We start from the raw sequence: 27,813 nt of genomic DNA on the forward strand, positions 1-27,813 counted from the left end.
GACTGAAGGTTGTCCATGTTTTCCAAAGCATACAGGAAGGTAGGGATCACTGCAGCTTGGAAGGCCACAGATTTGGTGCCAGGTTTGATGTCTTGGTCTTGCAACACTCAACTGAAGACTGTGATGGTGCACTGAAAATTGTGGGGAATTTCAGCTTAGATGTCAGCCCTTGTTAAGAGGTGGCTGCTAAGATATAGAAAATGGTGTGTATTTCAGGCTTGGCATGGTTTTTAGGGGGCAGTCTTGTGCATCAGAGGCATGTTATAAAGGGCCTTTTTCTTCTCGATGTTCAGTGTAAGGTACATCCTCTTATGTGTTTCAGTGGAATCAGTGAAGACTTGCAACTTGGTCACATACACTAGTGTCACCTCGAGTGTAATTTGATGACTGAGATTGCCTCTTTGTCTTTGTCATGTGTTGCTAATAGCATGGTGGTGGGACATGTCCAGCAGGTCAGGCTATACAAACTGAGCCAATATGACAGATGGATAACTTGCAGCAGAACTGGCCAATTCTGATACAATCAGAAAGCGTGAGCTACCAAGAGCTGGATAATTCATTGTTGAGTCCAGAGGCTGCATTGTGCTCGGATAGAAGAAGTGTTCCTCAAGGTTACACCGGGACTTTGTCTGTGCCCTACTGCACAGTTACAGGAAGATCAGAGTGAGAGAGCATTGGAGACCGTGACAGTGTAACCAGAAACTCAGAATTACCCTTCCAGATTGAACCCGGGTGCTCTGCAAAGTCCACCATGTCCAGTACCTTTTTTCATCACTTGGTTGGAAAGTGGGATTAGTACAAATAGGTACTTTTAGGATGGCACGGGTGGGTTGAAGAGCCTGCATCCATGCTATATGTTAAAGGCAATCACGTGCTAATTTTAATTCCAAGTTAAAGTCTGAACCCATAATGTGGCAGTCATTGTACTTCAACTCTGTGGTAGACCTTCTTTGTAATCTTCTCGTATAATAAATAAATACTGGGTTGTGTTTAATGTAGTCACCAAGTGTTGAAGACTTTGTACGGTGAGCTTCAGCTAAGAAATCATTCTGAGACAATCAAAGTGAAATTGTAGATTTAAAACGTGAATGGGCTATGATCTGTTGAATAATGTGGGTAAAATGTGAATTTGTCCATTTTTAACAGAAAACAAAAGTGCATTATCTAAATGGTGACAGATCACAGAGTTCAGATGAAGATGAAAATAGGTGTCCTAACACATGATTTACAAAAGGCTAGTGTGCAGTTTCTGCATGTAATTAGGAAAGCTAACGGAATACAAAAGTGAGGAAGTTGTGCTTCAGTTATGCACAACGTTGGTGAGACAATACCTGTACACAGTATTGGCCTCCTCATTTCAGGAAGGAAGTTGATGTGTTGGAAGCAGCTTAATGAGTTACTTAGCTCTTTGGAAGGAGCAGGTTGTATTTTGAAGCAATAGGTTGTATGTTGAACCTCAAAGTACTGGGACATGGGAATGCAGAATTGAGGTTGTGATCAGCTTATCCATGTTCTTATTGAATGACAGAGGAAGCTTGAGGGTCTGAGAGGCCTATTCATAAGAAGATCCATAAAAAAGGATTGATTTTTTTTTTAACTTGTGATTTTGCAGTCATAATGTTAAAATGTGTTCATGTCATCAACATGTGACGGCCAATTTTTATCATTGTGCCTGATTGGAGTGGATACATTATCCTGTATATTTTCATTGTACAAGGATTTATCACTTACATGTTTCCATTACACATGCCGAAATTTGTTCTTTTGCCCAATGCCCATAATTACATTTGGCTCATGATAGGCGATATTTCTCAACCATTGTTTTAGGTGAAGGGGGGAGAAGATGGAGCCAAGTCTTCTTTGATTGAAACAATTTTGCAGTTAAGTGTGAAGGTGGATTTAATGAAGTAAAATCTGTTTTTTTAAAAAAAATCAATATGGTATTATGATCCATGTTTCCCACAACTACATTGTAAATCTAATAAAAATATGATGCTGCACAATTATTAGAAAGATTTCATTCAAACCGTAGTCTTCAGTCTGATTTTTGTTGTTTGAAGCGATGCAAAGGCTTAGAGTTTAATTTTCTACTGTCCTTATCAACCATTCGAGAGTTCATGAATCTTGCCATGTACCAGCTCACTCTTGCTGTATGCTTGAACTGATGCACTCACACGATTTTTCAGATGTTGTTAAGTAATGGATATTGATGGGCCATCTTGGCTTTCACAATTTAATATGAGCTCCAGTGAAATTATTAAGTGTCATGTTTTGACCTCTCAGGCAAAAGCCCCATGGTGATTTGTTCTCTCTCCCTCCTGCTTTCCCTCCCCATCCCGCTCCATCCCGTTCCTCTCCCCTCACCCTTCCTTCCCCACCTCCTCAGTTACCTCTGGTACTATTTGTCTGAGGACCTTACCTGCATTTTGTCATAAAAGATCAACAGAGCATGATCCAGATTGCTTCTGTGTTTATTATAATTAATTCACTAAAGCGATTCCTGTGCTTCTCTCTGGTGGCATCACAAGAAGAAAGCCAGCTGTTAAGATAAAATAAAGTGGCAAAGTTGTATTCACTTGAAGAGTGAATTACTTGTATTTCCATTCTGTCTGCTTTTATAAATAATTACTGCTTGAAATCATGCGAACATCGAGCAAAGTGAACCATTTCAGGAAAGCAGCCAGGTTATATTATTTCATCCCTTACTGTGGTATGTGAAGTACTTAAAACCATTAGCAGCTGGTGCAAGGAGTAGGGTAGAAGCATTATGATAAATGTGAATAGGTGAGGCATGGTTTGGTGACTGAAGCTGGGGGCATATGCCTCATGACCTTTTTCTGAAAAATACTTCCCATTAGGTTATCAGGACAGTTGATTAAAGAACAAAAAGAAGTTTGTCCATGGAATTTTGCATATAAAAAAAAAACTAATTTTGACCAAATGCTTTTCAATGAATGAACTCTTGCCCATGTTGCAGTTAGCCTGACTTCAGTTTGCTGGCTTAAGCAAATACCCTGGATTCTAGGTCATTATTTTTGCTGCTTATAAAGTGAAACACAATGCTCACATTAAGGAAGAAGAATAGAATCATCTTTTTTTTCCTATTCTAGACTTCTGTTCAGAGTAGCCTCAGTTAATGAATAAAATGTTAATTCTGGTATCATCCATCAAATGTCAAACAGCACATTTTGGAGAAGTCCTGAAACCTCTATTCCTTCTCTCTTTGCCATTTAACAACAGTTTCTGATTTGTCTGAGATATTACACACTGTTGGAGATGAATTCCATATGCTCCGTGTAACATTTTCCAGCTGAGGTTAGTGCATTTCACCAGCCCCTTCTAATTACTGTTTTTTTTATTTTGGAGGACATGACTTTTGCATAACCTTTACACTAATGAACTTTTCCTCATTAGGAGAAAAAAATGCCAACTGTAATTTGGTTATTTGAGCATTAAAAATTGACAAGTTTTGTGAAGTGCAGAAGACAATGTTTAGCTAGAATAGATCTTTTTCTTCACCAGGATGTAAACTCCAGCTCTTAATTAGTACACTAAGGTATGAATTCTCGGTAATAATATAGGTTCCAATAAATGTGTATTTTTTTTAAACCCAAACATGCAAAATAATTCACGTTGCCCTTCTATTTGCTTGGAAAGAACAATATTAACTTACCAGGCAAATACAATCCAGTTTCTTAAAGTCCAAGAAATATTGTATTCGTTTGAACAAATAAGTCAGAAAACAGCTAGAATTGGAAAGTATGTCACGCCAAATAAACAGTGTGGAAACTATTTTTCACTGGTTCCATTGTTTCATTTTGATGGTGTGGTATAAGGAATCTTTTAAAAGAAAAGTAAATCTAAAGGGGGATGTGGAACAGATTTACCTTTGAAATCCAAGTAACAGGATTTCATGTTATCTCTGATTTAGATTATTTATTCATATAAATTGGATTCAAAATATCTGCCCCAAATCGTGCAGCCTGCTCAGTGTGTAAGGGCCACTGTAGTTGAAACTATGACAAACTTTCTAGAAGGATTTTGGGCATGATTGCTTCTCTCTCTCAATTTGTTTGGTCTGTTTAGTGAGATAGAGGAAAAACTAGTCTCAAGACTCCTGGTATAAAAAGGTGGAGGGAAGGGGTGAAGCAAGAGCTAGGTGATAGGTGGATCCAGGTGAGGGGGGGTGATAGGCAGATGGAGGAGGGAAGAGTGGGAATGATATCAGAAGCTCCTACTCTCCTCCTTCCGTCATCTGCCTATCACCCCCCTCACCTGGATCCACCTATCACCGATCTTGCTCCACCTTTTCTGTCCACCTTTTTGTACTGGCTATCTCCCATCTATCTTTCAGTCCAGATGAAGGGTCTCGACCTGAAATGTTGTCTGTCCATTTCCGTCCATAGATGCTGCCTGACCCGCTGAGTTCCTCCAGCTCCAAGTTTCCAGCTTCTGTAGTCTCTTGTTGTCTAAAGACTCCTGGTCTTAAATATTGCCCTTTAATTCTAGGAGACATTTGAGATTCAAAATTTCTAATCACAGTCTGTTGAGCTTAAAAGCAGCATTTGATTTTCTTTCTAACTTTCATCACCCATTCCAATTATTTTCACTCATTATGTGGACTAATTTGATCTGATACTTTGAGACTTCATGGGGATCTGGAGTCAACATTGAGGACTCCAAGGGCTTTTTCATCCCTCTTCTATACCACTGTACCACCACCTCTGGTGGGTCTGTGTTGCTGGTGGAACAGAATATACCTAGGGGTTGTGATGGAAGAGTCTGGTATGTTCTCTGTAATGTATAAAACAACATAAGAGATAGAGGAAAAAAACAAACCATTTAGCCCTTCATGTCTGCTCAGTCATTCGATAAGGTTGTGGTTGATCTTTTCCTTGGCACCATTTTACTACAATAATTCCTTATCCCCTGATATCCAGAAGTCTCTCCATCTCTATCTGCACATAATGACTGAGTATCCAGAACCCTCTTGGGTAGAACATCTGAAACACTGAAGTAAAGAAATTTCTGTGGCATGGAAATGGGTCCTACAGCCCAACTCATCCATGTCGACTAAGTTGCCCACCTAAGCTAATCCTATTTGCCTGTGTTTGGTCCATATCCATCTAAACTTTTCCTATCCATGTACCTGTCCAACTGTCTTTTAAATGTTATTGTACCTGCCTCAACTACTTTCTCTGGCTGCTCGTTCCAGAACGCACCACTCTCTGTGTTAAGTTGTGCTTCAGATCCCTTTGACCCCTCTCACCATAAATCTATGCCAGCTAGTTTTTGGTTTCTTTTCCCTGGGGAAAAAGCATTTAGCCTATCTATGGCCCTCATAATTTTATACACCTCTTTAAGGTCATCCCTCCGTTTCCTAGTCAAATTATTGAAGTCACATATAGGCCAAGTCAGGTAAGAATGGCAGAATTCCTCCCTTGAACACTAATCTGATAGTTTCATGATCATCTTTACTAAGACTAGTATTTTTTAGCAAAATTACCAATTATTGACTATGCTTAAACTCCACTGTTGCCATAGTGGGATTTAAACCTGCATATCTGGATTGTTAAACTAGGCTTTTGGGTTAGTAGTCTGGTATTTTAACCACAGTGTCATATCAGTCCATGGCAGCACACTGTAGAAGAAGTGGTTGCTGTAATTAAACAGCACATACAAAGTAAACTCACCATAAGGTGAGTATTATCATTTCAAACAGAAATAATCCTTTGATGAACTTTTAATTATTACCCATGAATTGTCTGGCATTAAAAATTAGCTTGTGTGCAGTCGTAGTCTTTCAAACAGTAGTAAGGTATATGCAGTTCTTTTTTTCTCCATACTTCCCTTTCCAAATTGACATTGAGTTCGTGCATATAATTTGCACTTCATTCACAGCCCTTCTGTTGTTTATTCCTCAGTATTTCAGCCTGGTTCAAGAGCTTGGCTGTTCTCTTGGGTTCCACTTGCCATGTTCCTCTTGCTGCAGTTAACCTACAATTTTAGCAACCTCATGGGTTAAAGCCTTCAGAGATTAAAGGATGTGGGGGCAAGTCTAACTGAAGCCAGTTACAGAAAGATCTGGTCTTTTATTGCAAATGTTAAGGCTGTTTTTCGACATGTAGTGTAGCCTTGGTTATTTACAGGTTTTTCTGTCTTGAAATGTGAAGTGTAGTCAAAGCAAATAGGTCTAACCTACAAGACAATCAGCACGTCTATCTATTCTCCCTTCTGTAAAGAAATCACAGCACCTACAAAGGAATACAGATTTGATGCATGGAACAGAATCTGAACAATATTTGATAACTGCTGTGCTAAACAAACTGTGCTGTTGTTGGAACGCCAGAGTGATGATTGTTGGAGAAGCTTAGTGCATTGTTAAGAATAATGTTGCTCACTTTGTTATTTACTTTCATTGGACCTTTTGTGTACACTTGTGTCTCATAGCAACTTCTACGAGAGATGCAGCAGATGGCTAGTCGCCCTTTTGCCACTATCAATGTTGTCTTGGAGACAGAAGAGGAGCCACCTGATCTTATTGGAGGAAGCATCAAGGTAACCAGAAGCTACTTTGTTTACCTATTATTTTAGAGGAAGTGAACTATTGATAAATTACGGTATTTCCTTGTCTGACTATCGTTTATTTTGATGCATCGTTCTATTTACAATATCCAGTTACAACCAGGGTTTATTAAGAAATACATATCACCATCGGTGTGACTATCTTATGTTGACTACCTCCATCTCGCTGCATGGGAGTAAATGACAGTGCTGTAAAATGTTAGTATTACTCCTGGAAGAGAAGATGGTGAGCATGAAATGATTCTGTGAAGCATAAAGCTTAAATGTGATCACTCCTGTCATTCAATGTCACACAATTGTATGAATAAGAGTTTCAAGGGTATGTCAGATCGTAAACCCAGATCTACCACTTCCCATCTCTGCGGTCTCTTTCATTATGATCCTGACGGCTTCTTTAAAACAAAATGCAGAGGTTTTGGGATCCACCATCATTCACACAATCCTCCCAGATTTCTTGTGCCTGAGGGGAAAAAAATGGGTAAAATAGTCTTGGACTATCTTGGCATTGGAGGATGGTGTCAGTGGTGGGTTCGTGGATTTTGTGGTGAGAGCCAGTTGGACTAATCTAACAGAGATGTGAATTGGAATGTGAAGGAATTTAAATTCAGTTAGATAAACCAATCTGAAGTAAACTTGCAACAGCAGCCAGTAACCATGAAACTACCAGACCGTTGTAAAAACCCACCTGTTTCAGCTGTGTCCTTCAGGGAAGGAAGTTTACTATTGTTACCTTGGCTGACCTATTTGTGACCCTGTATCCACCAATGAGGTGTTTTTTAATGACCAGCAAGCCATTAAGTTCAAGGGCATTTTGCAGTGGGTAGTGAGTGCTAGCCTAGCCAGCAATGCCCATATCCTGTGAAGGCATTAAAAAAAAACTGAGATTTGCAGGATCTTATTCGCAGAATCATAGAATTGTACAGCACAGAAACAGGTCCTTTTGGCCCACCTCATCCATGCCGACTATGAAGCCTATCTACATTAATCCCATTTGCCTGCATTAGGCCCATGTCTATCTATGCCTTTCCTATCCAAGTTCCTATCCAAATGCTCTTTAAATATTTGAAGGTACTGAGTGTGGAATCGAAATTAGAAGTAATTTAATGTTAAGGTCTGTTCCTGTGGGGATGGGAACTGGAGTAGTTGGTCAGTTGGTAGAGTGATTGAGGAGAAGGGGGAGGTTAGGTCAAATAATTCTGATAGGAAAAATAGGCAAGATCAGGTAATGAACATGGCAGGACTGATGACCTGAGATGTATTTACTTTAATTTAAGGAGTATAACAGGTAAGGCAGATGAGCTAAGAACCCGGAGTTGTACTTGGAACTACAATATTGTAGTCATCACAGAAACTCGTTTGAAAGAAGGGCAGGACTGGCAGCTCAACATTCCAGGGTACAGATGTGACAGAGAGGTGTAAAAGAGATGGGGGAAGTTACATTACTGATTAGGGAGAATCACGTCTGCACTAAGAGAGGACATTTTAGAAGCCTCTTCCAGCGAGGCTACATGAGTAGAACTCAGGAATAAGAAAAGTGCAATTGCTATGATGGGGTTATACTATAGGCCTCCCAGTCACTGACAGGAGCTAGAGGAACAGATATTTAGGCAGACTATGGAAAGATGTATAAATCATAGGGTTATTGTAGTCGGTGATTTTAACTTCCGCAATATTGACTGGGACATTCTTAGTACCAGGTGCTTAGAATGGGAAGAATGTATTAGGTGCATCCAGGAGGGTTTCTTGAAGTTATATGCATGTAGTCCAGCTGGGGGTGGGACAGTACTAAACCTTATGTTGAGCCTGGCCAGGTGATTGAAATTTCAGTGGGGGAGCATTTTGGGAACAGTGATCATAATTCTGTAAGCTTTAGGATAGTTATCGATAAGAATACGACTAATCCTTGGGTGAAAATGCCAAATTGAGGAAAGGTTAATTTCAATAGTATTTGGCAGGGAACTGGGGAAAGTAAATTTGGGCCTGGTAAATCCACATCTGAAATGTGGGAGTTGTTTACAGTCCAGTTGATTAGGGTTCAGGAATATTCCTGTGACGATGAAAGATAAGGGTGGCAAGATTCGGGAACGTTGAATGACAAGAGATATTGTAAGTTTAGTTCAAAAGAGAAAGGAATCATATGTAAGGTTTAGGAAGCAGAAATAAGACAAGATCTTTGAGGAATATAAAAGAAGAATGAAGGAACTTAAACAGAAATTAGGAGGGTTAAAAGGACCCATGAAATATTCCTGGCAAGTAGGATTAAGGGGAAACCCAAGGCATTTTATATGTATATTTGGAGCAAGACGATAACTAGGGAAAGGTTAGGTCAACTCAAGGGCAAAGGAGGGGATTTATGTGTGGAGCCAGAGGAAATGGGTGAGGTCCTTAGCATGTACTTCACATCGGTATTTACCTATGAGGACGTGGATGATGGTGAGATTAGGGAGGGGTATGTTGATATTCTAGGGCTTGTCAATGTTAGGAAAGAGGAGGTATTGGGTGTCTTGAAAATCATTCAGGTGGATGAGTCCCCAGGACCTGATGGAATCTATCCAAGGATACTGAGGGAAGCAAGGGAGGAGATTGCTGGGGCCTTGACAGAGATCCTTGTATCCTCTTTTAGGCACAGGTGAGAGGCCAGAGGACTGGAGAATAAGCAGTGCTGTTCCTTTGTTTGAGAAAGGTCACAAGGACAAACCAGGGAATAATAGGCCAGTGAGCCTTCCATCAATGGTAGGGAAATTATAGAAGATGATTCTTAGGGTCAGGGTTGACTTGCATTTGGAAAAGCATGGACTTATTAGGGATAGTCAGCATGACTTTGTGTGTGGGATGTCCTGTCTCTCAAATTTGATTGAGTTTTTTGAGGAAGTGGAGAAGACCATAAAAGGGTAGGGCACTGGATGTTATCTACATGGAAAGTATACAGTAAAGCATTTGATATGGTCCCTCCTGGTAGACTGGTCCAAAAGATTAAGTCACGTGGGATCCACGGTGACTTGGTAAGTTGAATGCAAAATTGGCTTGGTCATGAAAGACAGAGGCTAGCGGTGGAGGTGTGTGACCAGTGGTGTTCCACAAGAATCAGTGCTTGGACCTCTGTTGTTGTAATATATGTTAATGATTTAGATGAAACCGTAGGTGGTCTGATTAGTAAGTTCGCAAGTGACACGAAAATTGATGGCATTGTGGATAGCAGGGAAGGTTGTCAAAAGAATACAGCAGGATATAGATCAGTTGAAAATTTGGACAGAGAAATGGCAGGTGGAGTTTAATCCAGATATTTTGTAGTGCTTGCAGTAGGAAAGTATACAGTGAATGGCAGGTCTTTGGGAGCATTGATGTACTGAAGGATCTTGAGGTGCTAGTCCATAGTTCCTTGAAAGTAGCAGTACAAATGGATAGGATGGTAAAGAAGGTGTATGGCATGCTTCGTAGACTCAGCCAGCTCCATCATGGGAACAACGCTCCTCACCATTGAGGATATCTTCAAGAGGTGGAGCCTCAAGAAGATATCCATCACTAAGGACCCTCACCACCCTGGACATGTCCTCTTCTCACTACTACCATCGGGGAGGAGGTACAGGAGCCTGAAGACCCACACAGAACAATTCAGAAACAGCTTCTTCCCTTCCGCCATCCAATTTCTGAATGGTCCATGAACCCAAGAAAACTACCTCATGATTCCTTTTTCTACACTATTTAATTACTTTTGTAATTTATAGTAATTTTATATCTTTGCACCGTACTGTTACTGCAAAACAACAAAATACATGTCACATGTCAGTGACGATAAATCTGATCTGCTTGGCTTTACCATTCGGGTCATTGCGTATGAAAGTCAGGAAGTCATGTTACAGCTATATAAAACTTCGGTTCGGCCTTATTTGCAGAATTGTTTGCAGTTCTGGATGTGGAAGCTTTGGAGAGGGTTCAAAAGATGTTTACCAGGATACTGCCTGGATTAGAGAGTATTAGCCATAAGGGGAGGTTGGACAAACTTGGATTGTTTTCTCTGGAGTGTCAGAGGCTAATAGAAGTATATAAAATTATGGGAGGTATAGATAGGCTAGATAAGTCAGTGTCTTCTTCCCAGGGTGGAAATATGAAAATCTAAAGGGCATTGCTTTAACATGAGAGGGGGATAGTTTAAAGGAGATGTGTGAGGCAATTTTTTGTTTTACATAGTATGTGCCTGGAATGCACTGCCAGAGGTGGTGGTAGAAGTAGATACAATAGCAATGTGTAAGAAGTATTTAGACAGACCAATACAGGGAGTAGAGGGATAGCACTTACGGGTAGATGGGATTAGTTTAATTTGGCATCATGGTTAGTGCAGACATGGTGTGCTGAAGGGCCTGTTCCTGTGCTGCACTTGTTCTATGTTCTGTTTCTGTGTAAATTAGTTCCATCCTAGTAAGTACTAAAAACTAATCAAAATTGTTGGAGAAACACCACGGATTCAGAACTAGCAACAGACCTGTGGTGTTGAATGGAAAGTGATTCCAAGATTGCTTTGCACTGTGTAATTCCTATATAAAAGAATGTTAAAAATTCTTTGTAGTTTTCTCTATATATGGCTGTTTCATTTGTCAAAAGGTTCTGTTGGAGAAAATTTTCAACTGGACAAATAAAGGTGCTTCATGAAACACAGCTCACCCCATTCAATATTTCTGTTACAGTTCCATATCTATCATTTTCAGTGGATGGAAAGCCACTCATCAGAAAGAGTGTAAATACTTAGTTGAGTTTCTGATTTCCCATAGTTATTTTTCTACCTTATAAGGTTGAAAGAGCTAAAGCAAAACTGTGCTGGCTTACACATTTACCAAGGAACGCATGGCTTAAATCTAATTCTATCTCTAGTGTAAAATTGGTCTTAGAATTCTTGACCAGCTCTGCATCACTGAGAAGTGTACAGTATGTGCTTATTGAGTGAGAACTGTATTGGGCTTCGATGTAAATTTGAATAACCAGTGGGCTCATAATATTTTTTTATTTCAAAAATATATTCATAAAAATATTTACAAGAAATATAAAAAAAAGTGCATGGCTCACTTTACATTTATAGTGTATACATTCATAGTGTTATTCAGTTCCGTACATTTATAGAGTCAGCTTATTCTGTGTAGCATTAACACTTGTGGCATCCTGGAACAATACAAACTTCAAGTGTTTGAGAGGCTTCTACACAGGGCTTAGCCCCTCAATGTCTAGTGACAGAAGGATCCTAGACTGTATCCTTCCCCACAAAGCCTTTGCGTTGGGTGTGCCAAGCTTCAGTGCATCCCTCAGCATGTACTTCTACACCTTGGAATGTGCCAGTCAGCAGCATTCCCTTACGGACATCTCGCTGTACTGGAAGACCAACAAATTTCAGGCAGACCAAATTGATTCTTTCACACAGTTGATCTTCCAGCAGTACTTGTTGTCTCAGTGTGCATTCCTGGGAACAGAGAGTCCTTTGTCACATGGCTGTTTGGGATGAACCTCAACAAACAACCTGGACACTTAAATTTAAGGTTCCCTTGTGAAGAATAGATGTTCCTGGATGATTAACGAGTTTGGTTCATTGGAAAGGAGGGACCTGGGATACATTTTACAGTAAAGCTGGTCACCAAGTTGATCAGCTGGGGAGTTAGATTTTTTATTTTTTAACAGGTGTCTAAATTTGGAATTCCATACCACAACAATAGTTGAAGCAGAGTTCGTTTGGATAGAAAGCAGGGAAAGTAATGTAGACTAGTTGGTGGAAAGGGACAAACATCAATGCAGTCTGTATGACCTGTTTCTGTACTGTGAAGTTCTGTAATCAGTGAAGATTGATGGGCACCCTTTTGTGAAAGCTCTCCTTGGCATATGAGTTTCTAAGGGTGTCAGTGGAGTACTCAAGGAGCACTTTTTCCTCACTGTTCTTTCTTTTTCAATCTTTTTATTAATTTTCAAATTAGTACAAAATAACATATAACATTAGTAATTACACATAAGGTGCAGAGAGATCAGGATAGCAATCATAACAGTTAATATATGTAATCACAAGGAGTTTAAAAAAAAGTAATCTAGACCTCCCGTTCTCTTATTAAGTGAACAAATACAAAAGGAAAGATTGAAAAGAAATGAAATTTATTTATATGAAAGAAGAACCCCCAGATCAATAAACAAAATATAGATAATAAACAAAAAAAACCAAAAACTTCAAAAAAATACTGGACTGATATTTCTTCAATTAAAAAAAAATTACTATGTCGTCAGCTCCGCTCCTCTGTATTCAAGGGTTATTGAGAGGGATCTGAAAAAGGTCAGCTTATATCTTATGGAAATATTGAATAAATGGACTCCAAACTTCCTCAAATTTAAGCGAAGGATCAACAGTACCACTCCTAATTTTTTCTAAGTTTAAACATGCTATAGTTTGAGAAAACCACTGAAAAGTGGTGGGAGGTATTGGATCCTTCCATTTGAACAAAATGGATCGCTTGGCCATTAATGTGACAAAGGCGATCATACGACAAGCAGAAGCAGATAAATGGCGAGATTCCATCATCGGTAACCCAAAAATTGCAGTCATAGGATGACGTTGTAAATCAATATTCAATACAGATGAAATAATGTTAAAAATGTCTTTCCAATATTTTTCCAAAAGGGGACAGGACCGAAACGTGTGTCAGGGAAGCCACCTTCGAATTACATCTGTCACTTATAGGATTTATATGATGATAAAAATGGGCTAACTTGCCCTTGGACATATGGGTCCTGTGAACCACCTTAAACTGTATCAAAGAGTGTCCAGCACACATTGAAGATGTATTAACGAATTGAAGAATTTTCTTCCATGTCTCTGTAGGTAAAAGTACCTGGAGTTCTCTTTCCCATTCATTCTTAATTTTATCAAGTTCCTCTGAATGTATTTTCATAATCCAATCATAAATTATTGCTATCAGGCCCTTCTGATAAGGATTAAAACCTAAAATTTTTTCTGTAATTTCAATTTTATATTGTGTCGGAAAAGAAGGTAAAGGAACTTTTAAAAAAATTTCTAATCTGTAAATATTGAAAAAAATGTGATCTAGGCAAATTGTGTTTATTAGACAACTGTTCAAAAGATTTAAAAAAACAGTTATCAATGAATAAATCTCGAAAACATGTTATACCCTTCACTTTCCATAAGAAGAAGGCTGAGTCAATTCTAGATGGTTGAAAGAAAAAATTAGATTGAATAGGACTTGATAAATTTATTCAATCCAAAAAATTTACGAAATTGAAACCATATCCATATTGTATGTTTAACTATTGGATTAGTCACTTGTTTACTCAATTTAGTAAGTGCAAAAGGGAATGACGCTCCTAAAATAGAAACTAATGAAAATCCTTGCACTGATTCACACTCAAGGTGTACCCAACAGGGACAATGAGCTGCATCTAAATCTTGTGCCCAGAAAATTAAATATCTAATATTAATTGCCCAATAGTAAAATCTAAAATTAGGCAAAGCCATACCACCATCCTTTTTTAATCTTTGTAAATATTTCTTACTTAACCTTGGGTTTTTATTCTGCCATATATATGAAAGAATTTTGGAATCAATAGTGTTGAAAAAGGATTTCGAAATAAAAGTTGGAATTACCTGAAATAGATTCAAAATTTTGGTAAAATATTCATCTTAACTGCATTAATTCGGCCAATCAATGATAAAGAGAATGGGGACCATTTAGTAAATAATTGTTTAATGTAATTAATTAAAGGTAAAAAGTTCACTTTAACTAAGTCCTTGTGTTTCTTGGTAATTTTAACACCCAGGTACAAAAACTAATCAGTGTTACGAACCAGCAACAAAAGAAACACACTGAGTCATGATTCAGTGTTAAAAACTATTTTATTAATCACTACTTATGATAATACGAAAAATAAAAGTAAAAATGTTAGTATGTTAGAATTAAAAATGTTAAACCTTGAACATTAACCCCAAAAACTAAACTCTTTGTGTGTGTGTGTGTGTGTGTGTGTGTGTGTGTGTGTGTGTGTGTGTGTGTGGCAAAGTCCCAAACTCCAAGTCCAGGAATGGTTCTTAAAGTTCAGTTCAGCAAGCCATAAGGTGAAACATGAGCAAAGGCTTCTTCAACAACCACCATTGTCTGAAGATAAGACGTAGATGTAGAGAACATAGAGAGAGTAATTACGAAGTCCACATGTTCCACGATGGAACCCAAACGACACCTTAGTGTTTACTCGGTAGTGACTTCCTCACCCCGAAAATCATCCGAATCGTGGTCGTCCACACAAATACCTGTTTCCTTCTACAGGTCAGCAACAAAGTGAACTCCACTGGATTACTTCCAATTTCCATTCGTGGATTTCAGTGGCAGACACAGTTATTGTTTCTCATCCATCGATAGAGAAACTAGCAGGCTGGTGTCTCTCTCTCTCTCTCTCTCTCTCTCTCTCTCTCTTTGACTGACTGACTTCAACAACGTCATTACGTCCGTTATCTTCTGTTGACGTAAGCACGCCACACACACACACACACACACACACACACACACACACACACACACACACACACAACTAACTCTATCTTAAAGGGACATTCACTGAGTCCATAACATCAGTCACTAATCTAAATGGTAATTGTCTATAAATTGGGACTTGCATGTTTAATGGGAAAAGTTCACTCTTATTAAGATTTAATCTATAACCAGAGAAAACACTAAACTGAGCAAGTGGTGATAAAACTGCAGGGATAGATTTCTCCGGATTAGAGATATAAAGTAACAAGTCATCTGCATAAAGAGATATCTTATGAATCCCCTTTCCACGAGTAATACCAAATATATTAGAAGAATCCCGAATGGCAATTGCCAAAGGTTCCAAAGCAATATTAAATATTAAAGGACTCAGAGGGCAACCTTGTCCAGTGCCTTGAAAAAGCCTGAACAGGGGGATCTCTGATTATTAGTAAGTATTTAAGCCATAAGTGTGTGGTAAATCAATTTGATCACAGATATGAAATTTGAACTGAAAGTAAATTTCTCAAGCATGTTAAATAAATATTCCCATTCGACTCTATCAAATGTCTTCTCGGCAGCTAACAAAATAACACGTTCTGGAATTACAGATGAAGGGGTACATATAATATTTATTAACCTCCTAATATTAAAATGCAAATAACGATTCTTAATGAATCCTGTCTGGTCATCAGAAATAATTTGTGGAAGTACCTTTTCCAGTCTAGAAGCCAATATTTTGGAAAAAATTTTAGAATCCACATTCAATAAAGAAATAGGTCTATAAGATGCACATTCAGTGGGATCTTTATCCTTTTTAAGAATTAAAGAAATAGTTGCTTCATAAAAAGATTGTGGTAATTTACCCACTGATAGGGCATCTTTAAAAACTTTACCTAACCAGGGAGAGAGAAGGTCTGAAAAGGATTTTAAAAATTCAACTGTATACCCAACTGTGTTTTACCCGAATTCATTGAAGAAATTACTTTCTTTATTTCTTCCTCTGAAATGGGTGCATCTAATAATAAATGTTCATTAAGTGATAATTTCAGAGTCTTCAAATTCCTTAAAAATTCATGCATTAATGTAGAATCCTCAGGAGATTCTGATTGATGTAAAGAAGTATAAAATTCTTGAAAAGATTTGTTAATTTGATCATGGTCTACCGTGTAGTTACCATCTCATTTACAAACTCTAATAATCTGACGTTTAGTTGAAACAGCTTTCAGTTGGTTGGCCAACAATTTACCAGATTTATCACCATATAGATAAAACTGACTTTTGGTTTTGAGTAATTGATTTTCAATTGGAGATGTTAATAATAAACTGTGTTGTAATTGAAGTTCTGTTCTCATTTTATAGAGCTCCAAACTAGGAACATCAGAGTATTTTTTATCAATTTCTTTAATCTTATTAGCCAATATACGTAATTCATTATTAGTTCGTTTTTTCAGTCCAGCAGAGTATGAAATAATTTGACCATGGATATAAGCTTTAAAAGTATCCCTTAATATCCCATGGAAATTTCTTCAGTAAAATTAGTTGAGAAGAAAAAGGAAATCTGTTCTTTAATAAAATGGACAAAGTCTAAATCGTATTAAAAAAGGATTGAGTCGCCATTGTCTAGCACCAGAGGGTACGTCCACTAATTTAATTGATAATTTCAATGGCGAGTAATCGGAAATGGCAATTGCATCATACTTACAGTCAGTAACAAGTGGAACTAATCGTGCGTCAAGAAAAAAGTAATCAATCCTAGAGTAATTATGATAAACATGAGAAAAGAATGAAAACTCTTTATCATTTGGGTGTAGAAATCTCCAAACTTCTAAAATTCCGGAATCAACTAAAAAGGAGTTGATAAAAACAGCGGATTTGTTAGGAACTGCAAGATTCGACACATCTATCTATCGAAGGGTTTAGACAGCAATTAAAATCTCCACCCATAATCGACATATATTCGTTTAAATTAGGAAAAGATGTAAATAAATGTTTAAAAAGCTTAGGATGATCCACATTAGGTGCATAAACATTAACCATAACTTTTTTTTATGAAGTAAGCCAGTAATTATTAAAAATCAGCCATTCGGGTCTGAAATTGTCTCATGATGAACAAATGAAATTGAGGAATCTATAAAAATAGAGACTCCTTTCACCTTTGCTTGTGAGTTAGAATGAAACTGTTGACCCCTCCAAGATCTAAAAAAGCGCCGATTATCCTCTTTCCTGATGAGTCTTCTGCGCAAAAATAATCTGAGCGTTCAGTCTATGAAAAACTTTAAAGGTCTTCTTATGCTTATTGGATTATTCAAACCATTTGTATTCCATGTAACAAAATTAATCATCTTATCCATTTTAATAGACAAAAAAAAATGTATGGTATGTAAAGGGTTAACCTTGTTGCTAAGGAGATTCATTAACAGGAAGAGGAAAAAAAACTTCAAAGAGGAGTCGGATATGACGACAGTCCAGACATATTTGTAGTTTATCAGTCCAGAGGAAAAAAAACAACCTAAAAACAGCCCCACCCCCACCCAACAAAGCCCAAAAACTGGCCAATAGACAGCCAGAATGCTACTCACTATAGTTTAACCCTGACCTTTTGGTGGCATGTCTCCAAATTTAAAAGAATGCAAGACACCATCAATAGACTAAACAAAAAAATTAGCCAAAACAATTTTTCAAATTGTAAACAGACTTGCAAAAAAAGTCTTATTTTAATTCCAAAAAGAAAAAGGCAATCAGTCACTCAGTAAAATTCTTAATTATTACCCAAACAGAACAGTAAAAATGTTCAAGTAAAATAATAGAGAAAAAAAATTAAATTAAAACATGGTAAGAATCCCTGTTCCAGAACCAAGCATGAAAAAATTAATAAAGGGCAGGAAAATATCTCCGGGCATAAAAAGCGTTTAAACCTGTAAGTTAATTATTGCTCAGTAGACCTATTAAGTATAAAGTCAAAGAAAAGCACATTTCTTGACCACCTGGAGACAAAAAGTTAACCTTGAAGGAAATCTTCGGCTTCTTTAACGGAATTAAAGTACCAGCGTGATTTGTCGGGAAGTGAAATTCTCAAACGGGCTGGAAACAATAATGCAGGTTGGTAATTCTCTTGATAAAGCCGCAACATAATCGGTTTGTAAAGCAGTCTCTCTTTCATAACTTCTGGGGTGTAATCTTCAACCAGACAAAACTTCCAGTCTTTATATTGAATCATTCCTCAACGACGAGCAATTAGAATCAAATGCTCTTTGGTACTGACATAATGAAATCTCAATATTACTGGCCGTGGTTTTTGCTCTGCCGGAGGTTTTGGTCTTAACGCTCGGTGGGCACGATCAAGTATAGGGCTTGTAGAAAAAACTTAAGGGCCAAACACATCCTTCAGAAGTTTAGAAAAGAATTCAATGGGGTTACCGGATTCAGCATTCTTGGAGAGACTGATAATTCTCACATTATTCCTCCGACTGCAGCTTTCTAAATCAATAATCCTCTGTCTTTGCTGTTCCAGTCTTTGTTTAGTCACCATGAAATCTTTTCCCCGCAAATCCAGCCTGCGATCTCTCTCTTTGCCAACTTGATCCAGTTCAGCAATTAATTGCTGTTGTTTAACACTCCACTGTATAAGTGTGGTCTGCCTGTCTTCCATATCTTTCAACAGTGTTTCCAAAGTGGCAAATCTCTGGTCAAGCTTTTTATCCAGTTTAGAGATAGCTTCCAAAGTGAGTTGAGGGTCTCCATTACCTTTGCTATCAGCTCCAGCCTTAGCTCTGGTATTCATTCTGACACTTAGAAGTCAAAATCAATCTTGTAAACGTATTATAAAAGTCTTAGTAAAGGGTGGTGCATAAGGAGTTAAAAGGTAAGTGGAGCAAAGCCAAGATACAACTTACTCCATACAGCACCACCAAAAGCTTCCTTTCCTCACTGTTGATCTTTTATCTAGATTGAACATCAGAGGGGAAAATGGAAGAGGCAGCATTAATTGATCATATTGGAAATTGTTGACATTATCCAGATTTTATATTGAACATAGAACAACACAGCACAGTACAGGCCCTTCGGCCCACGGTGTTTTGCCAACATTTTATCCTGCTCTAAGACCTATCTAACCCTTCCCACCCACATAGCCCTCCATTTCCCTATCATTCATGTGGCTATCTAAGAGTCTCTTAAATATCCCTAATGTATATGCCTCTACCACCTCTGCCGGCAGTTTGTTCTACACATCCACCACTCTCTGTGTAAAAACTTACCTCTGACATCCTCCTTATGCCTTCCTCCAATCACCTTATAATTATCACAAGATCACAAGACAAAGCAGCAGAAGTAGGCCATTCAGCCCATCGAGTCTGCTCCATGAATTATACCCCCTCATGTTAGCCATTTTCGCCCTGGGAAAAAGTTTCTGACTGTCCACTCGATCTATGCCTCATCATCTTGTACACCTCTATTGCCACCTCTCATCCTCCTTCTCTCCGACAAGAAAAGCCCTAGCTCACTCAACCTATCCTCATAAGACATGCTCTTCAATCCAGGCAGCACAATACTGAACACAATACTCCAAGTGCAGTCTAAACAGAGTTTGATAGAGCTGCAACATTACCTTGCGGCTCTTGAACTCAAGACCCTGACTAATGAAAGCCAACACACCATACGCCTTTTTAACGACCCTATCAACCTGCACAGCAACCTTGAGGAATCTATGAACATGGACCTCAAGATCCCTCTGTTCCTCCATACTACTGAGTCTTGCCATTAACCTTGTATTTTGCCTTCAAATTCAATCTTCCAAAGTGTATCACTTCGCACTTTTCCGTGTTGATCTCCATCTGCCACTTCTCAGCCCAGCTCTGCATCCCATCAATGTCCTGTTGTAATCTACAGCAACCTTCTACACCATCCATAACACCACCAACCTTCATGTCATCAGCAAACTTACTTACCCCCCCTTCCACATCCTCATGCAATCATTTATAAAAATCACAAAGAGCAGGGATCCCAGAGCAGATCCCTGCAGAACATTACTGGTCACCGACCTCCAGGCAGAATACACTCCATCTACCACCACTTCTATGAGTGAGCCAATTCTGAATCCACGCAGCCAAGTTTCCCTGGATCCCATATCTCCTGACTTTCTGAACGAGCCCTCCATGAGGAACCTTATCAAACACCTTACTAAAATCTATGTACACCACATCCTGACTGTCCACTCGATCTATGCCTCTTATCATCTTGTACACCTCTATCAAGGCACCTCTCATCCTTCTTCGCTCCAAAGAGAAAAGCCCTACCTCACTCAACCTCATAAGATGTGTATTCCAGGCAGCATCCTGGTAAATCTCCTCTGCACCCTCTCTAAAGCTTCCACATCCTTCCTATAATGAGGTGACCAGAAATGAATACAATACTCCAAGTGTAGTCTAACCAGAGTTTTATAGAGCTGCATCAATGTGCTACCTTCATCAATGTGCTTTGTCACATCCTCAAGGAGTTCAATCAGGCTCATGAGGCATGACCTGCCCCTCACAAAGCCATGCTGACTGTCCCTAATCAGCCTATGCTTCTCCAAATGCTCATAAATCCTGTCTCTAAGAATGTTTTCCAGTAATTTGCCCACCACTGAAGTAAGACTCACTGGTCTGTAATTCCCAGGGTTGTCTCTACTCCCTTTCTTAAGCAAAGGAACAACATTTGTCACCCTCCACTCATCGGGCACTACTTCTGTGGCCAGTGAGGATGCAAAGATCATTGCCAAAGGTGCAGCAATTTCTTCCCTCGCTTCCCGTAATAACCTTAGATAAATCCCATCTGGCCCGAGGACTTATCTATCCTAATATTTTTCAAAAGTTCCAGGACATCCTCTCGTCAACATGCCCAAGCGTATCAGCCTGTTGTACGCCATTCTCACAAACTCTCACTGGTGAATACTGAAGCAAAGTATTTATTAAGGATCTCCCCTACCTCTTCCAACTCCAGGCACATGTTTCCTGTTTTACCCCTGATCCGTCCTACCCTCACTCTAGTCATCCTTCTATTCTTCATGTACGTGTAGAAGTAACATTCAGGAGACTGGTGCAATACAGAAATGTTGTAATGCACTTAGTTTTCCAAGTTGCTCATGGGCTACTGCCACACAAATGTGCTGATAAGAGGATTGCTAACAAAATATTTTTCCAGTTCATTCCACCTCTTCATCTGGCCAAAGTTTAAATTAACATTGTCCCTTCAATAATTTAGCTGTTCAAATGTATAGTATAAGTGCGATCCAATTTCAAACAAGATTAGATTAGGCACATTACCTTTATCATTATATGTAATTTTTCACAAGTCAAGTTGGACTGCTGCCAGTGATCCTGGTCTGAACTAAAGGCAGTTGTTTAGACCAATGTGAAGCATGCCAGGCCATGCTTCTGTTAATTCACAGAAGTGCTGAAGATTACATTAGATAATGTGCCTTCTGCCTTAGAAATTTTATTTATGCAATTCAGGAGATTAAGAGGAAATAAAGCAAGTGCAAACCATGATTTAGGGAAATGAATAATTTCACTGTTGAAATTGTTCATATTACAGGACATCTGTTGGGAAATTCAAGTTGTCTCTTTGAGATTAATGATGTGGTTGTCTGCAACGTAAGGTGATTCCTGAAGCTTAAATCTTATGTCTGTGCTTCAAGTGTTAGCCTTGCAGCTTTGTTTCTTTGACTGGTGCAGTGAACATCAACATGCTGAAAAGAGTCTGAAAGCCATTCTTAAGTCAGTAAATATGCTGAGAAAATATTTAGATTGCATGAATTTCAGCCAATCTGTCTTGCTTTTCTATCAAGAATTCATGTAACATTAGGGAAACAAATGTTCAAACGAAGTTGCCTGAGGCACTGAAATTTCACTTTTGATTCACTGTGAGTTGACATTAGTATTGAAGATCATTTAATGCTATATTTATTTCACTGTGGTAGATGTACATAGCTTTCTAAGGTATTGTTATTCATAGATTTTCCTCTCTATTCATTCACTGGATGTGAGATGTCATTGGCAAGGCCAGTGTTTATGAGAAACAGGAGTAGGAATAGGTCAGAAGGGACTCTGATGAGACTACACTGGGAATATTGCATGCAGATCCTGTTTCTCTACCTAAAGAAGGATGTGCTTGCCATAGGGAGAGTATAAAGATTCCTGAGATGAGGGTTTTTCCCTACGAAAGAGAAAGCACACTGGGCCAGTAATCTGCATTCGGAAAAGTGAGGGGTAATTTCATTGAACCATACAGAAACTTTGCAGGCTTGACAGACAATCCACTGGAGGAACTCAGCAGGTCAGGCAGCATCTGTGGGGGGAAAGGAATTGTTGACCCTGCATCAAGACTGAGAGGGGAGATGGCCAGTATAAAGAAGAGTGGTGAGATGGGGGCCCAAGTTGATTGGTGGAAAGAAGGGGTGGGTGAAGTATGACAGGCAGATTGAACCAAGAAGGGGAGGGGTGAAGTTGGGAGATAGAGGCAGGTGGAGCACTCTGCCACCCCCGCCCCCCTGCCAGTCCACTGATCACCCCTGTGTCACCACTCCCCCTCTCATCTGTAAACTGGTTATCTCCCCTCTCCACTCTTGGTCCTGATACAGGGTTTCAACCTGAAACATCGACAGTTGCTTGACATTGCAGTGGCACCGTATTATGCAGTGACACCGACATTACAGTGGCACCGTATTATGCAGTGATACCGTTACGGTGGAACGGTATTAAGCAGTGACACCAACGTTACGGTGGAACGGTATTACGCGGTGACACCGTTACGGTGGGACGGCATTACGTGGTGACACCGATGTTACGGTGGGACGGCATTACGCGGCGACGCCGTTACAGTGAGACAGCATTACGCGGTGACGCCGTTACGGTGGGACGGCATTACGCAGTGACGCCGACGTTACGGTGAGACGGCATTACGTGGTGACGCTGACGTTACGGTGGGACGATATTACGCAGTGACACCGACGTTACGGTGGAACATTGCATTCCCAGAAAACGTTTCATACCACAATTTTCAGTTACACAATGCCCCATCACCTTCATGGGCATCAAGAAGCACACGTAGAAAAAAAATTTTTGGGTAGTTGTTTGTGAGGGCGGATTTCTGTAACCCGAACAGCTGTAATGTGGGGGTTGTCTGTAAAATTATGAGAGGTAAATAGGGGAGATAATCTGAGCCTTTTTCCCAGGGTGGAAATGTCAAATACTGGAGGGTATAGATTCAAGGTGAGAGAGGAAAAGTTTAAAGGAGATTTGCAGGGCAAGTTTTTTTTTTACACAGGGTGGAAGGTGCCTGGAGCACACTGCCAGGGGAGGCGGTGGAAGCAGATATGATAGTAACATTTAGGAGGTATTTAGGCAGGGACATAGACCATGTTCAGGTAGATGGGATTAGTTTAAATTTGCATCATGGTCAGCACAGACATGGTGGGCCAAATGGCCTGTTCTTGTTCTGTACTGTTCCATATTTTAAATCCCAGTCTAGGTTAAAGTCATTACACCTTTCCTCTTTTCAATCTTACTTGCTGTAATACATCACCTCCCCTCCAATAAGCTCCACGTTGGAATGGAATTAAGTCACAGGATGAGCCGTAAATGTCATCTCCACTCCAGAGCTGCAATCACTCCAACCTCAGTCATTAAAGCGTGTTACACATGACGTTTGGGTATGTGCAAAGTCAGGGCAAGGACAATCCAGGTAAACCGGAGATTAAATTGGGAGGTAATCAAAAAGGGAAGGATGAAAAGAAGCCAGGGCTGGAGAAACCTGTTGAGCGTACTTGTTATTACTGTAAGAAACCTGGCCATGTGATATCTAATTGTGCCCTTTTGAAGAAAAGGAAGGAAGCTGTGCCCAATACTTGCTTTCAGGCAATTAAAAATCAAAAAGGTTTAGGAGATGCTGTTAAAGATCAGTCCTTGCAAGAGAGAAAAGCGGAAAAGTTGGAGGAGGTGAGAAAGGAATTCCGTTCTTATGTATTAGAGGGTTTTGTTTCACCGAATGATGGGTCACCCCAGGTGCCAGTGAAAATTCTTAGAGATACTGGGGCTTGTCAATCTCTCTTGCTGGACAGTGTTTTAAATTTTGGTGAAGAAAGTGACACTGGTGAGGTAAATCTAGTGTGAGGCGTTACAGATGACACCATGTCTGTCCCTTTACACAGGGTGATTTTAAAGTCAAAGTTCGTAGAAGGACCAGTCGAGATAGGGATAAGACCTAGGTTGCCAGTGGAAGGAGTTTCTTTGTTATTGGGGGCTCGTCCGGGATCCAATCCAAAGATTAACGAGTGTCGTCTGGGATCGTTCCCCAGATTGACGGGATTTGTTCAGGATTCAATCCAAAGATTTTTGAGGGAGGTCTGATAAATTCTTTTTAATTGGCTTGTATGTGTGGAAACCAGCAGCAATGGATATTAAGGCATTTTTGGAGTCACCAACCCCACAGGGATTGGAGGTGGTGAAAAAGGATGATCTGATAAAGATTGCTACAAGGTTAAACCATACAGAAGCAAAGCAGTCTATGAGAAAGGCAGATATTCAGAGACTGATAGCTGGCCATTATGTGGAAAAGAAAGTGTTTGAGAAGGAAGAAAGTTAATTCTCTCATCTGTTGTTTTTGTGAAACTTGTAAATGGTCCAACTTTGTTTCAAGGTTCTCCAGGATATTTTGGTTTTTTTAGTTTCGATGGAACAATATTTGGTCTAAATTGGCCTTCCTCAACATCAGGCATTCTAGAAACAACCTTTACATCATCCACCAAAGCCACAACTGAATCCCTCTCATAATAAGGCTTTAGCATATTTACATGACAGAGTTGTGTTTTCTTACGTCTATCTGGTATTTTGATTATATATGTTAAATCAGTCACTCGAGATTCAATAACATAGGGTCCAGAAAAACGAGATTGCAAGGGATTATTTTGGCTTTTGGGTAAACATCTGGATTAATAAAATAGTTTTTAACACTGAATCATGCTCAGTGTGTTTCTTTTGTTGCTGGTTTGTGACATCAACAACTCAGAGTTCCCAACCCAAGACTATTCAAAGAAACAACCAGGAAGGCATCAGACACAATGAATCTCTCTGAGCGTGCTAAAGTGAAGTAACTCTGAGCCTACCGACTCAGCATGTACCCACTTCTGGTCTTTGTTGGATTTCTTGTTCCCTTTTGGCTACTGGCTCTGTGCTTGCCCTAGTATTATTGGGCCAGAGTCATGAACTTGTGGTTCTCATGATCTTTGTAGGTATTTTCTCCCGCTGCTATTTAATTTCTGAGTTCGCTCTAAACCCATCCAGGTGGGGGAATCAGGTGAAATGTACAGCCTCTTTTAAATAGTTTATTACAATGCTGCAAATAAAGTAACAAAAATGTAAGCAGTTCAAATGATACATATGTTATATGAAAGTACCAAAGGTATAAAATGTGGCAAGTAATAATAGGACCTTTGTATGTTGTACCTTACACACTTTAAACCTTAAATACACCTGTTGGCTTCTCTCTCTCTTCAGGTGGTCAAACCTGTTTGCAGTTGCCTTTTAACTTAAAACATTATTTATTATACAACTCTAGATTACGTTAGATAGAACTCACCATGCTGATCGCTAAGGTGATTCTGCCTCTACCTTTTGTAAGGTATCCTCTATCCCTTACAACATTTTAACCCTTAATTTCAGTTGCTTCTCTCTCTCTCTCACTCTCTCTCTCTCTCACTCTCTCTCCCCCTCTCTCTCCCCCTCTCTCCCTCCCCCCCTCCCCCTCCCCCCTCTCCCCCTTCCCCTCTCCCCCTTCCCCTCTCTCCCTCCCTCCCTCCCTCCCTCCCTCCCTCCCTCCCTCCCTCAGCAATCCAAAAATCACAACCATGATAATTTGATTAATACAACCTTTTTGACTGTAGCAAAAGGTTGTTCCATATAGGAATGTCTGATGTCCAACCATTAGCATAATAAAGATTGTTAAAAATTTGTCTTTTAAGTAAACAAGTACTAAAGGATTCCAGTTTACACTCTGTTTGATGAATGCAACTCCGACACTGGGCCCCACCGCATCTCAGGATAGGAATTTCAGTCAACCTCTTGGATGATATTTGGTTCATCATGAATTATACATTCTGGCTGCAGCCATTTAACTCTAGCCAGCATAATGCTTGTATGCATGGCTATAACCTTGTTTCTAACATGCATCCATCTTCTTTTCCAACTTCCTCCTCCATCCTCAGTACAAACAACTGCTTCACTTATGCAGAAAAGCATCATAGTGAGGAAAGCTACATAAAGCTGTACCCAGCAGTAGTTGGATCTTATTAGTGAGCTGGAAGAAAATATAGAGAGGAGAAAAGCAACCACTTTGCAGCATTCACCATGGGAAGTCTCCCAAATATCCAGGACTTTGCAATTAAGCCTGCCCATTTCCAAAGTTATTGATAGTTGTATTTTGATTTCTGGATTTCCATACATTATTATGAAGCACCACAAATTCTTTAGGTGAGGTATTTTAACAGTCTTCTATGTATCATACTAAAATGCCTCATGAAACTGATTTTTCTGTTTCCCTTGGGATCATGTTTGCAATTTTCATCAACTGCATTATGAAGGTTTTCATGCAAATTCGTTGCAGACTGATAAAACAACATGTGACAGGTTGTCAAAAGGCAAAAAAGAAATAAATGCTGAAAGCAAATATCTGGAAACTCAAGGGAAACAGAGTTAATATTTCAAGTTGATGACCTTGCATCAGAACTAGGAAAAGTTTTAAAATAAGTGTGTGTTAAGCTGCTGAGAATATAGGGGTGAGGCAGGGAGAGAGGGAATGGAGAGAACAAAGAGTATAGCTGTGATAGAATGGGGATGAAGATTGATTGAATGAATATTATAAATTCTAGTGCTACCTACTGAGAGAGGCTGGTGGCTTGTTAATATGGTAGAACATAGAACAATACAGCACAGGAATGGCCCTTCAGCCCACGATGTTGTGCCAAATTATTAAACTAGTAATTAAATTCCTAACTAAACTGGACCATTCTGTTTACACAAGATCCATATCCTTCCATTCTCTGCACATTCATGTGCCTGTCTAAGAGCCTCTTGAATGCCTCTATCGTATTTGCTTCCACCACCACCCCTGGCAACGCATTCCAGGCACCCACCACTCTCTGTGTTTAAAAAAGAAAACTTGCCCTGCAACTTACCCCCCTCACCTTAAATGCATGCCTTCTAGCGTTAGACATTTCGACCCGAGGGAAAAAGATACCAGCTGTCTATCTATGTCTCTCATGTCTTCTATCATGTCTCCCCTCAGCCTCTGCCACTCCAGGGAAAACAACCCAAGTTTGTCCAACCTCTCCTTATGATCTGTCTGGAAGAGGTGCATAGGGAGATGAATGAAGATGTAGGAGAGAGAGAAAAAAATGTGCTGGAAATGTGGAATAGAGAACGTTGCTGGAAATCTGATATAAAAGTGACTGCTGGAAATGCCCAACAGGTCAGGTAACATCTGTGTAGGGAGAAGAAAAATGAGTTAACATTGCAGATTAACTGGAAAGGCTGATTATCTGAAATTCTTTGAATACCACATTGTGCCCTGAGTGCTGTAAAATGTCTGGTTGGAAGATCAGATGCTCTCCCTCAAATTTATGTTGGGCTTTGTTGGAAAGGTGTTGAAGAAAGGGAATTTGGAACAGGAGTTAAAATGACAGGTACCTGTA

At 39.4% G+C, this 27,813-nt stretch overlaps 1 protein-coding gene across 1 annotated transcript in view; it reads left to right on the plus strand.

Moving 5' to 3' along the window:
* The window catches only part of atrn (attractin), a 350,568-nt gene that overhangs the window by 299,847 nt on the left and 22,908 nt on the right, over positions 1–27,813 (plus strand). Inside the window, exon 27 of the mRNA XM_052010514.1 lies at positions 6,451–6,558. Within this exon, the coding sequence (XP_051866474.1) occupies positions 6,451–6,558 (108 nt within the window). The remainder of the gene's footprint in view (positions 1–6,450; positions 6,559–27,813) is intronic.

The sequence above is a fragment of the Pristis pectinata genome, chromosome 2 (assembly GCF_009764475.1).
Source record: "Pristis pectinata isolate sPriPec2 chromosome 2, sPriPec2.1.pri, whole genome shotgun sequence".
NCBI classification, from domain to species: Eukaryota; Metazoa; Chordata; class Chondrichthyes; order Rhinopristiformes; family Pristidae; genus Pristis; species Pristis pectinata.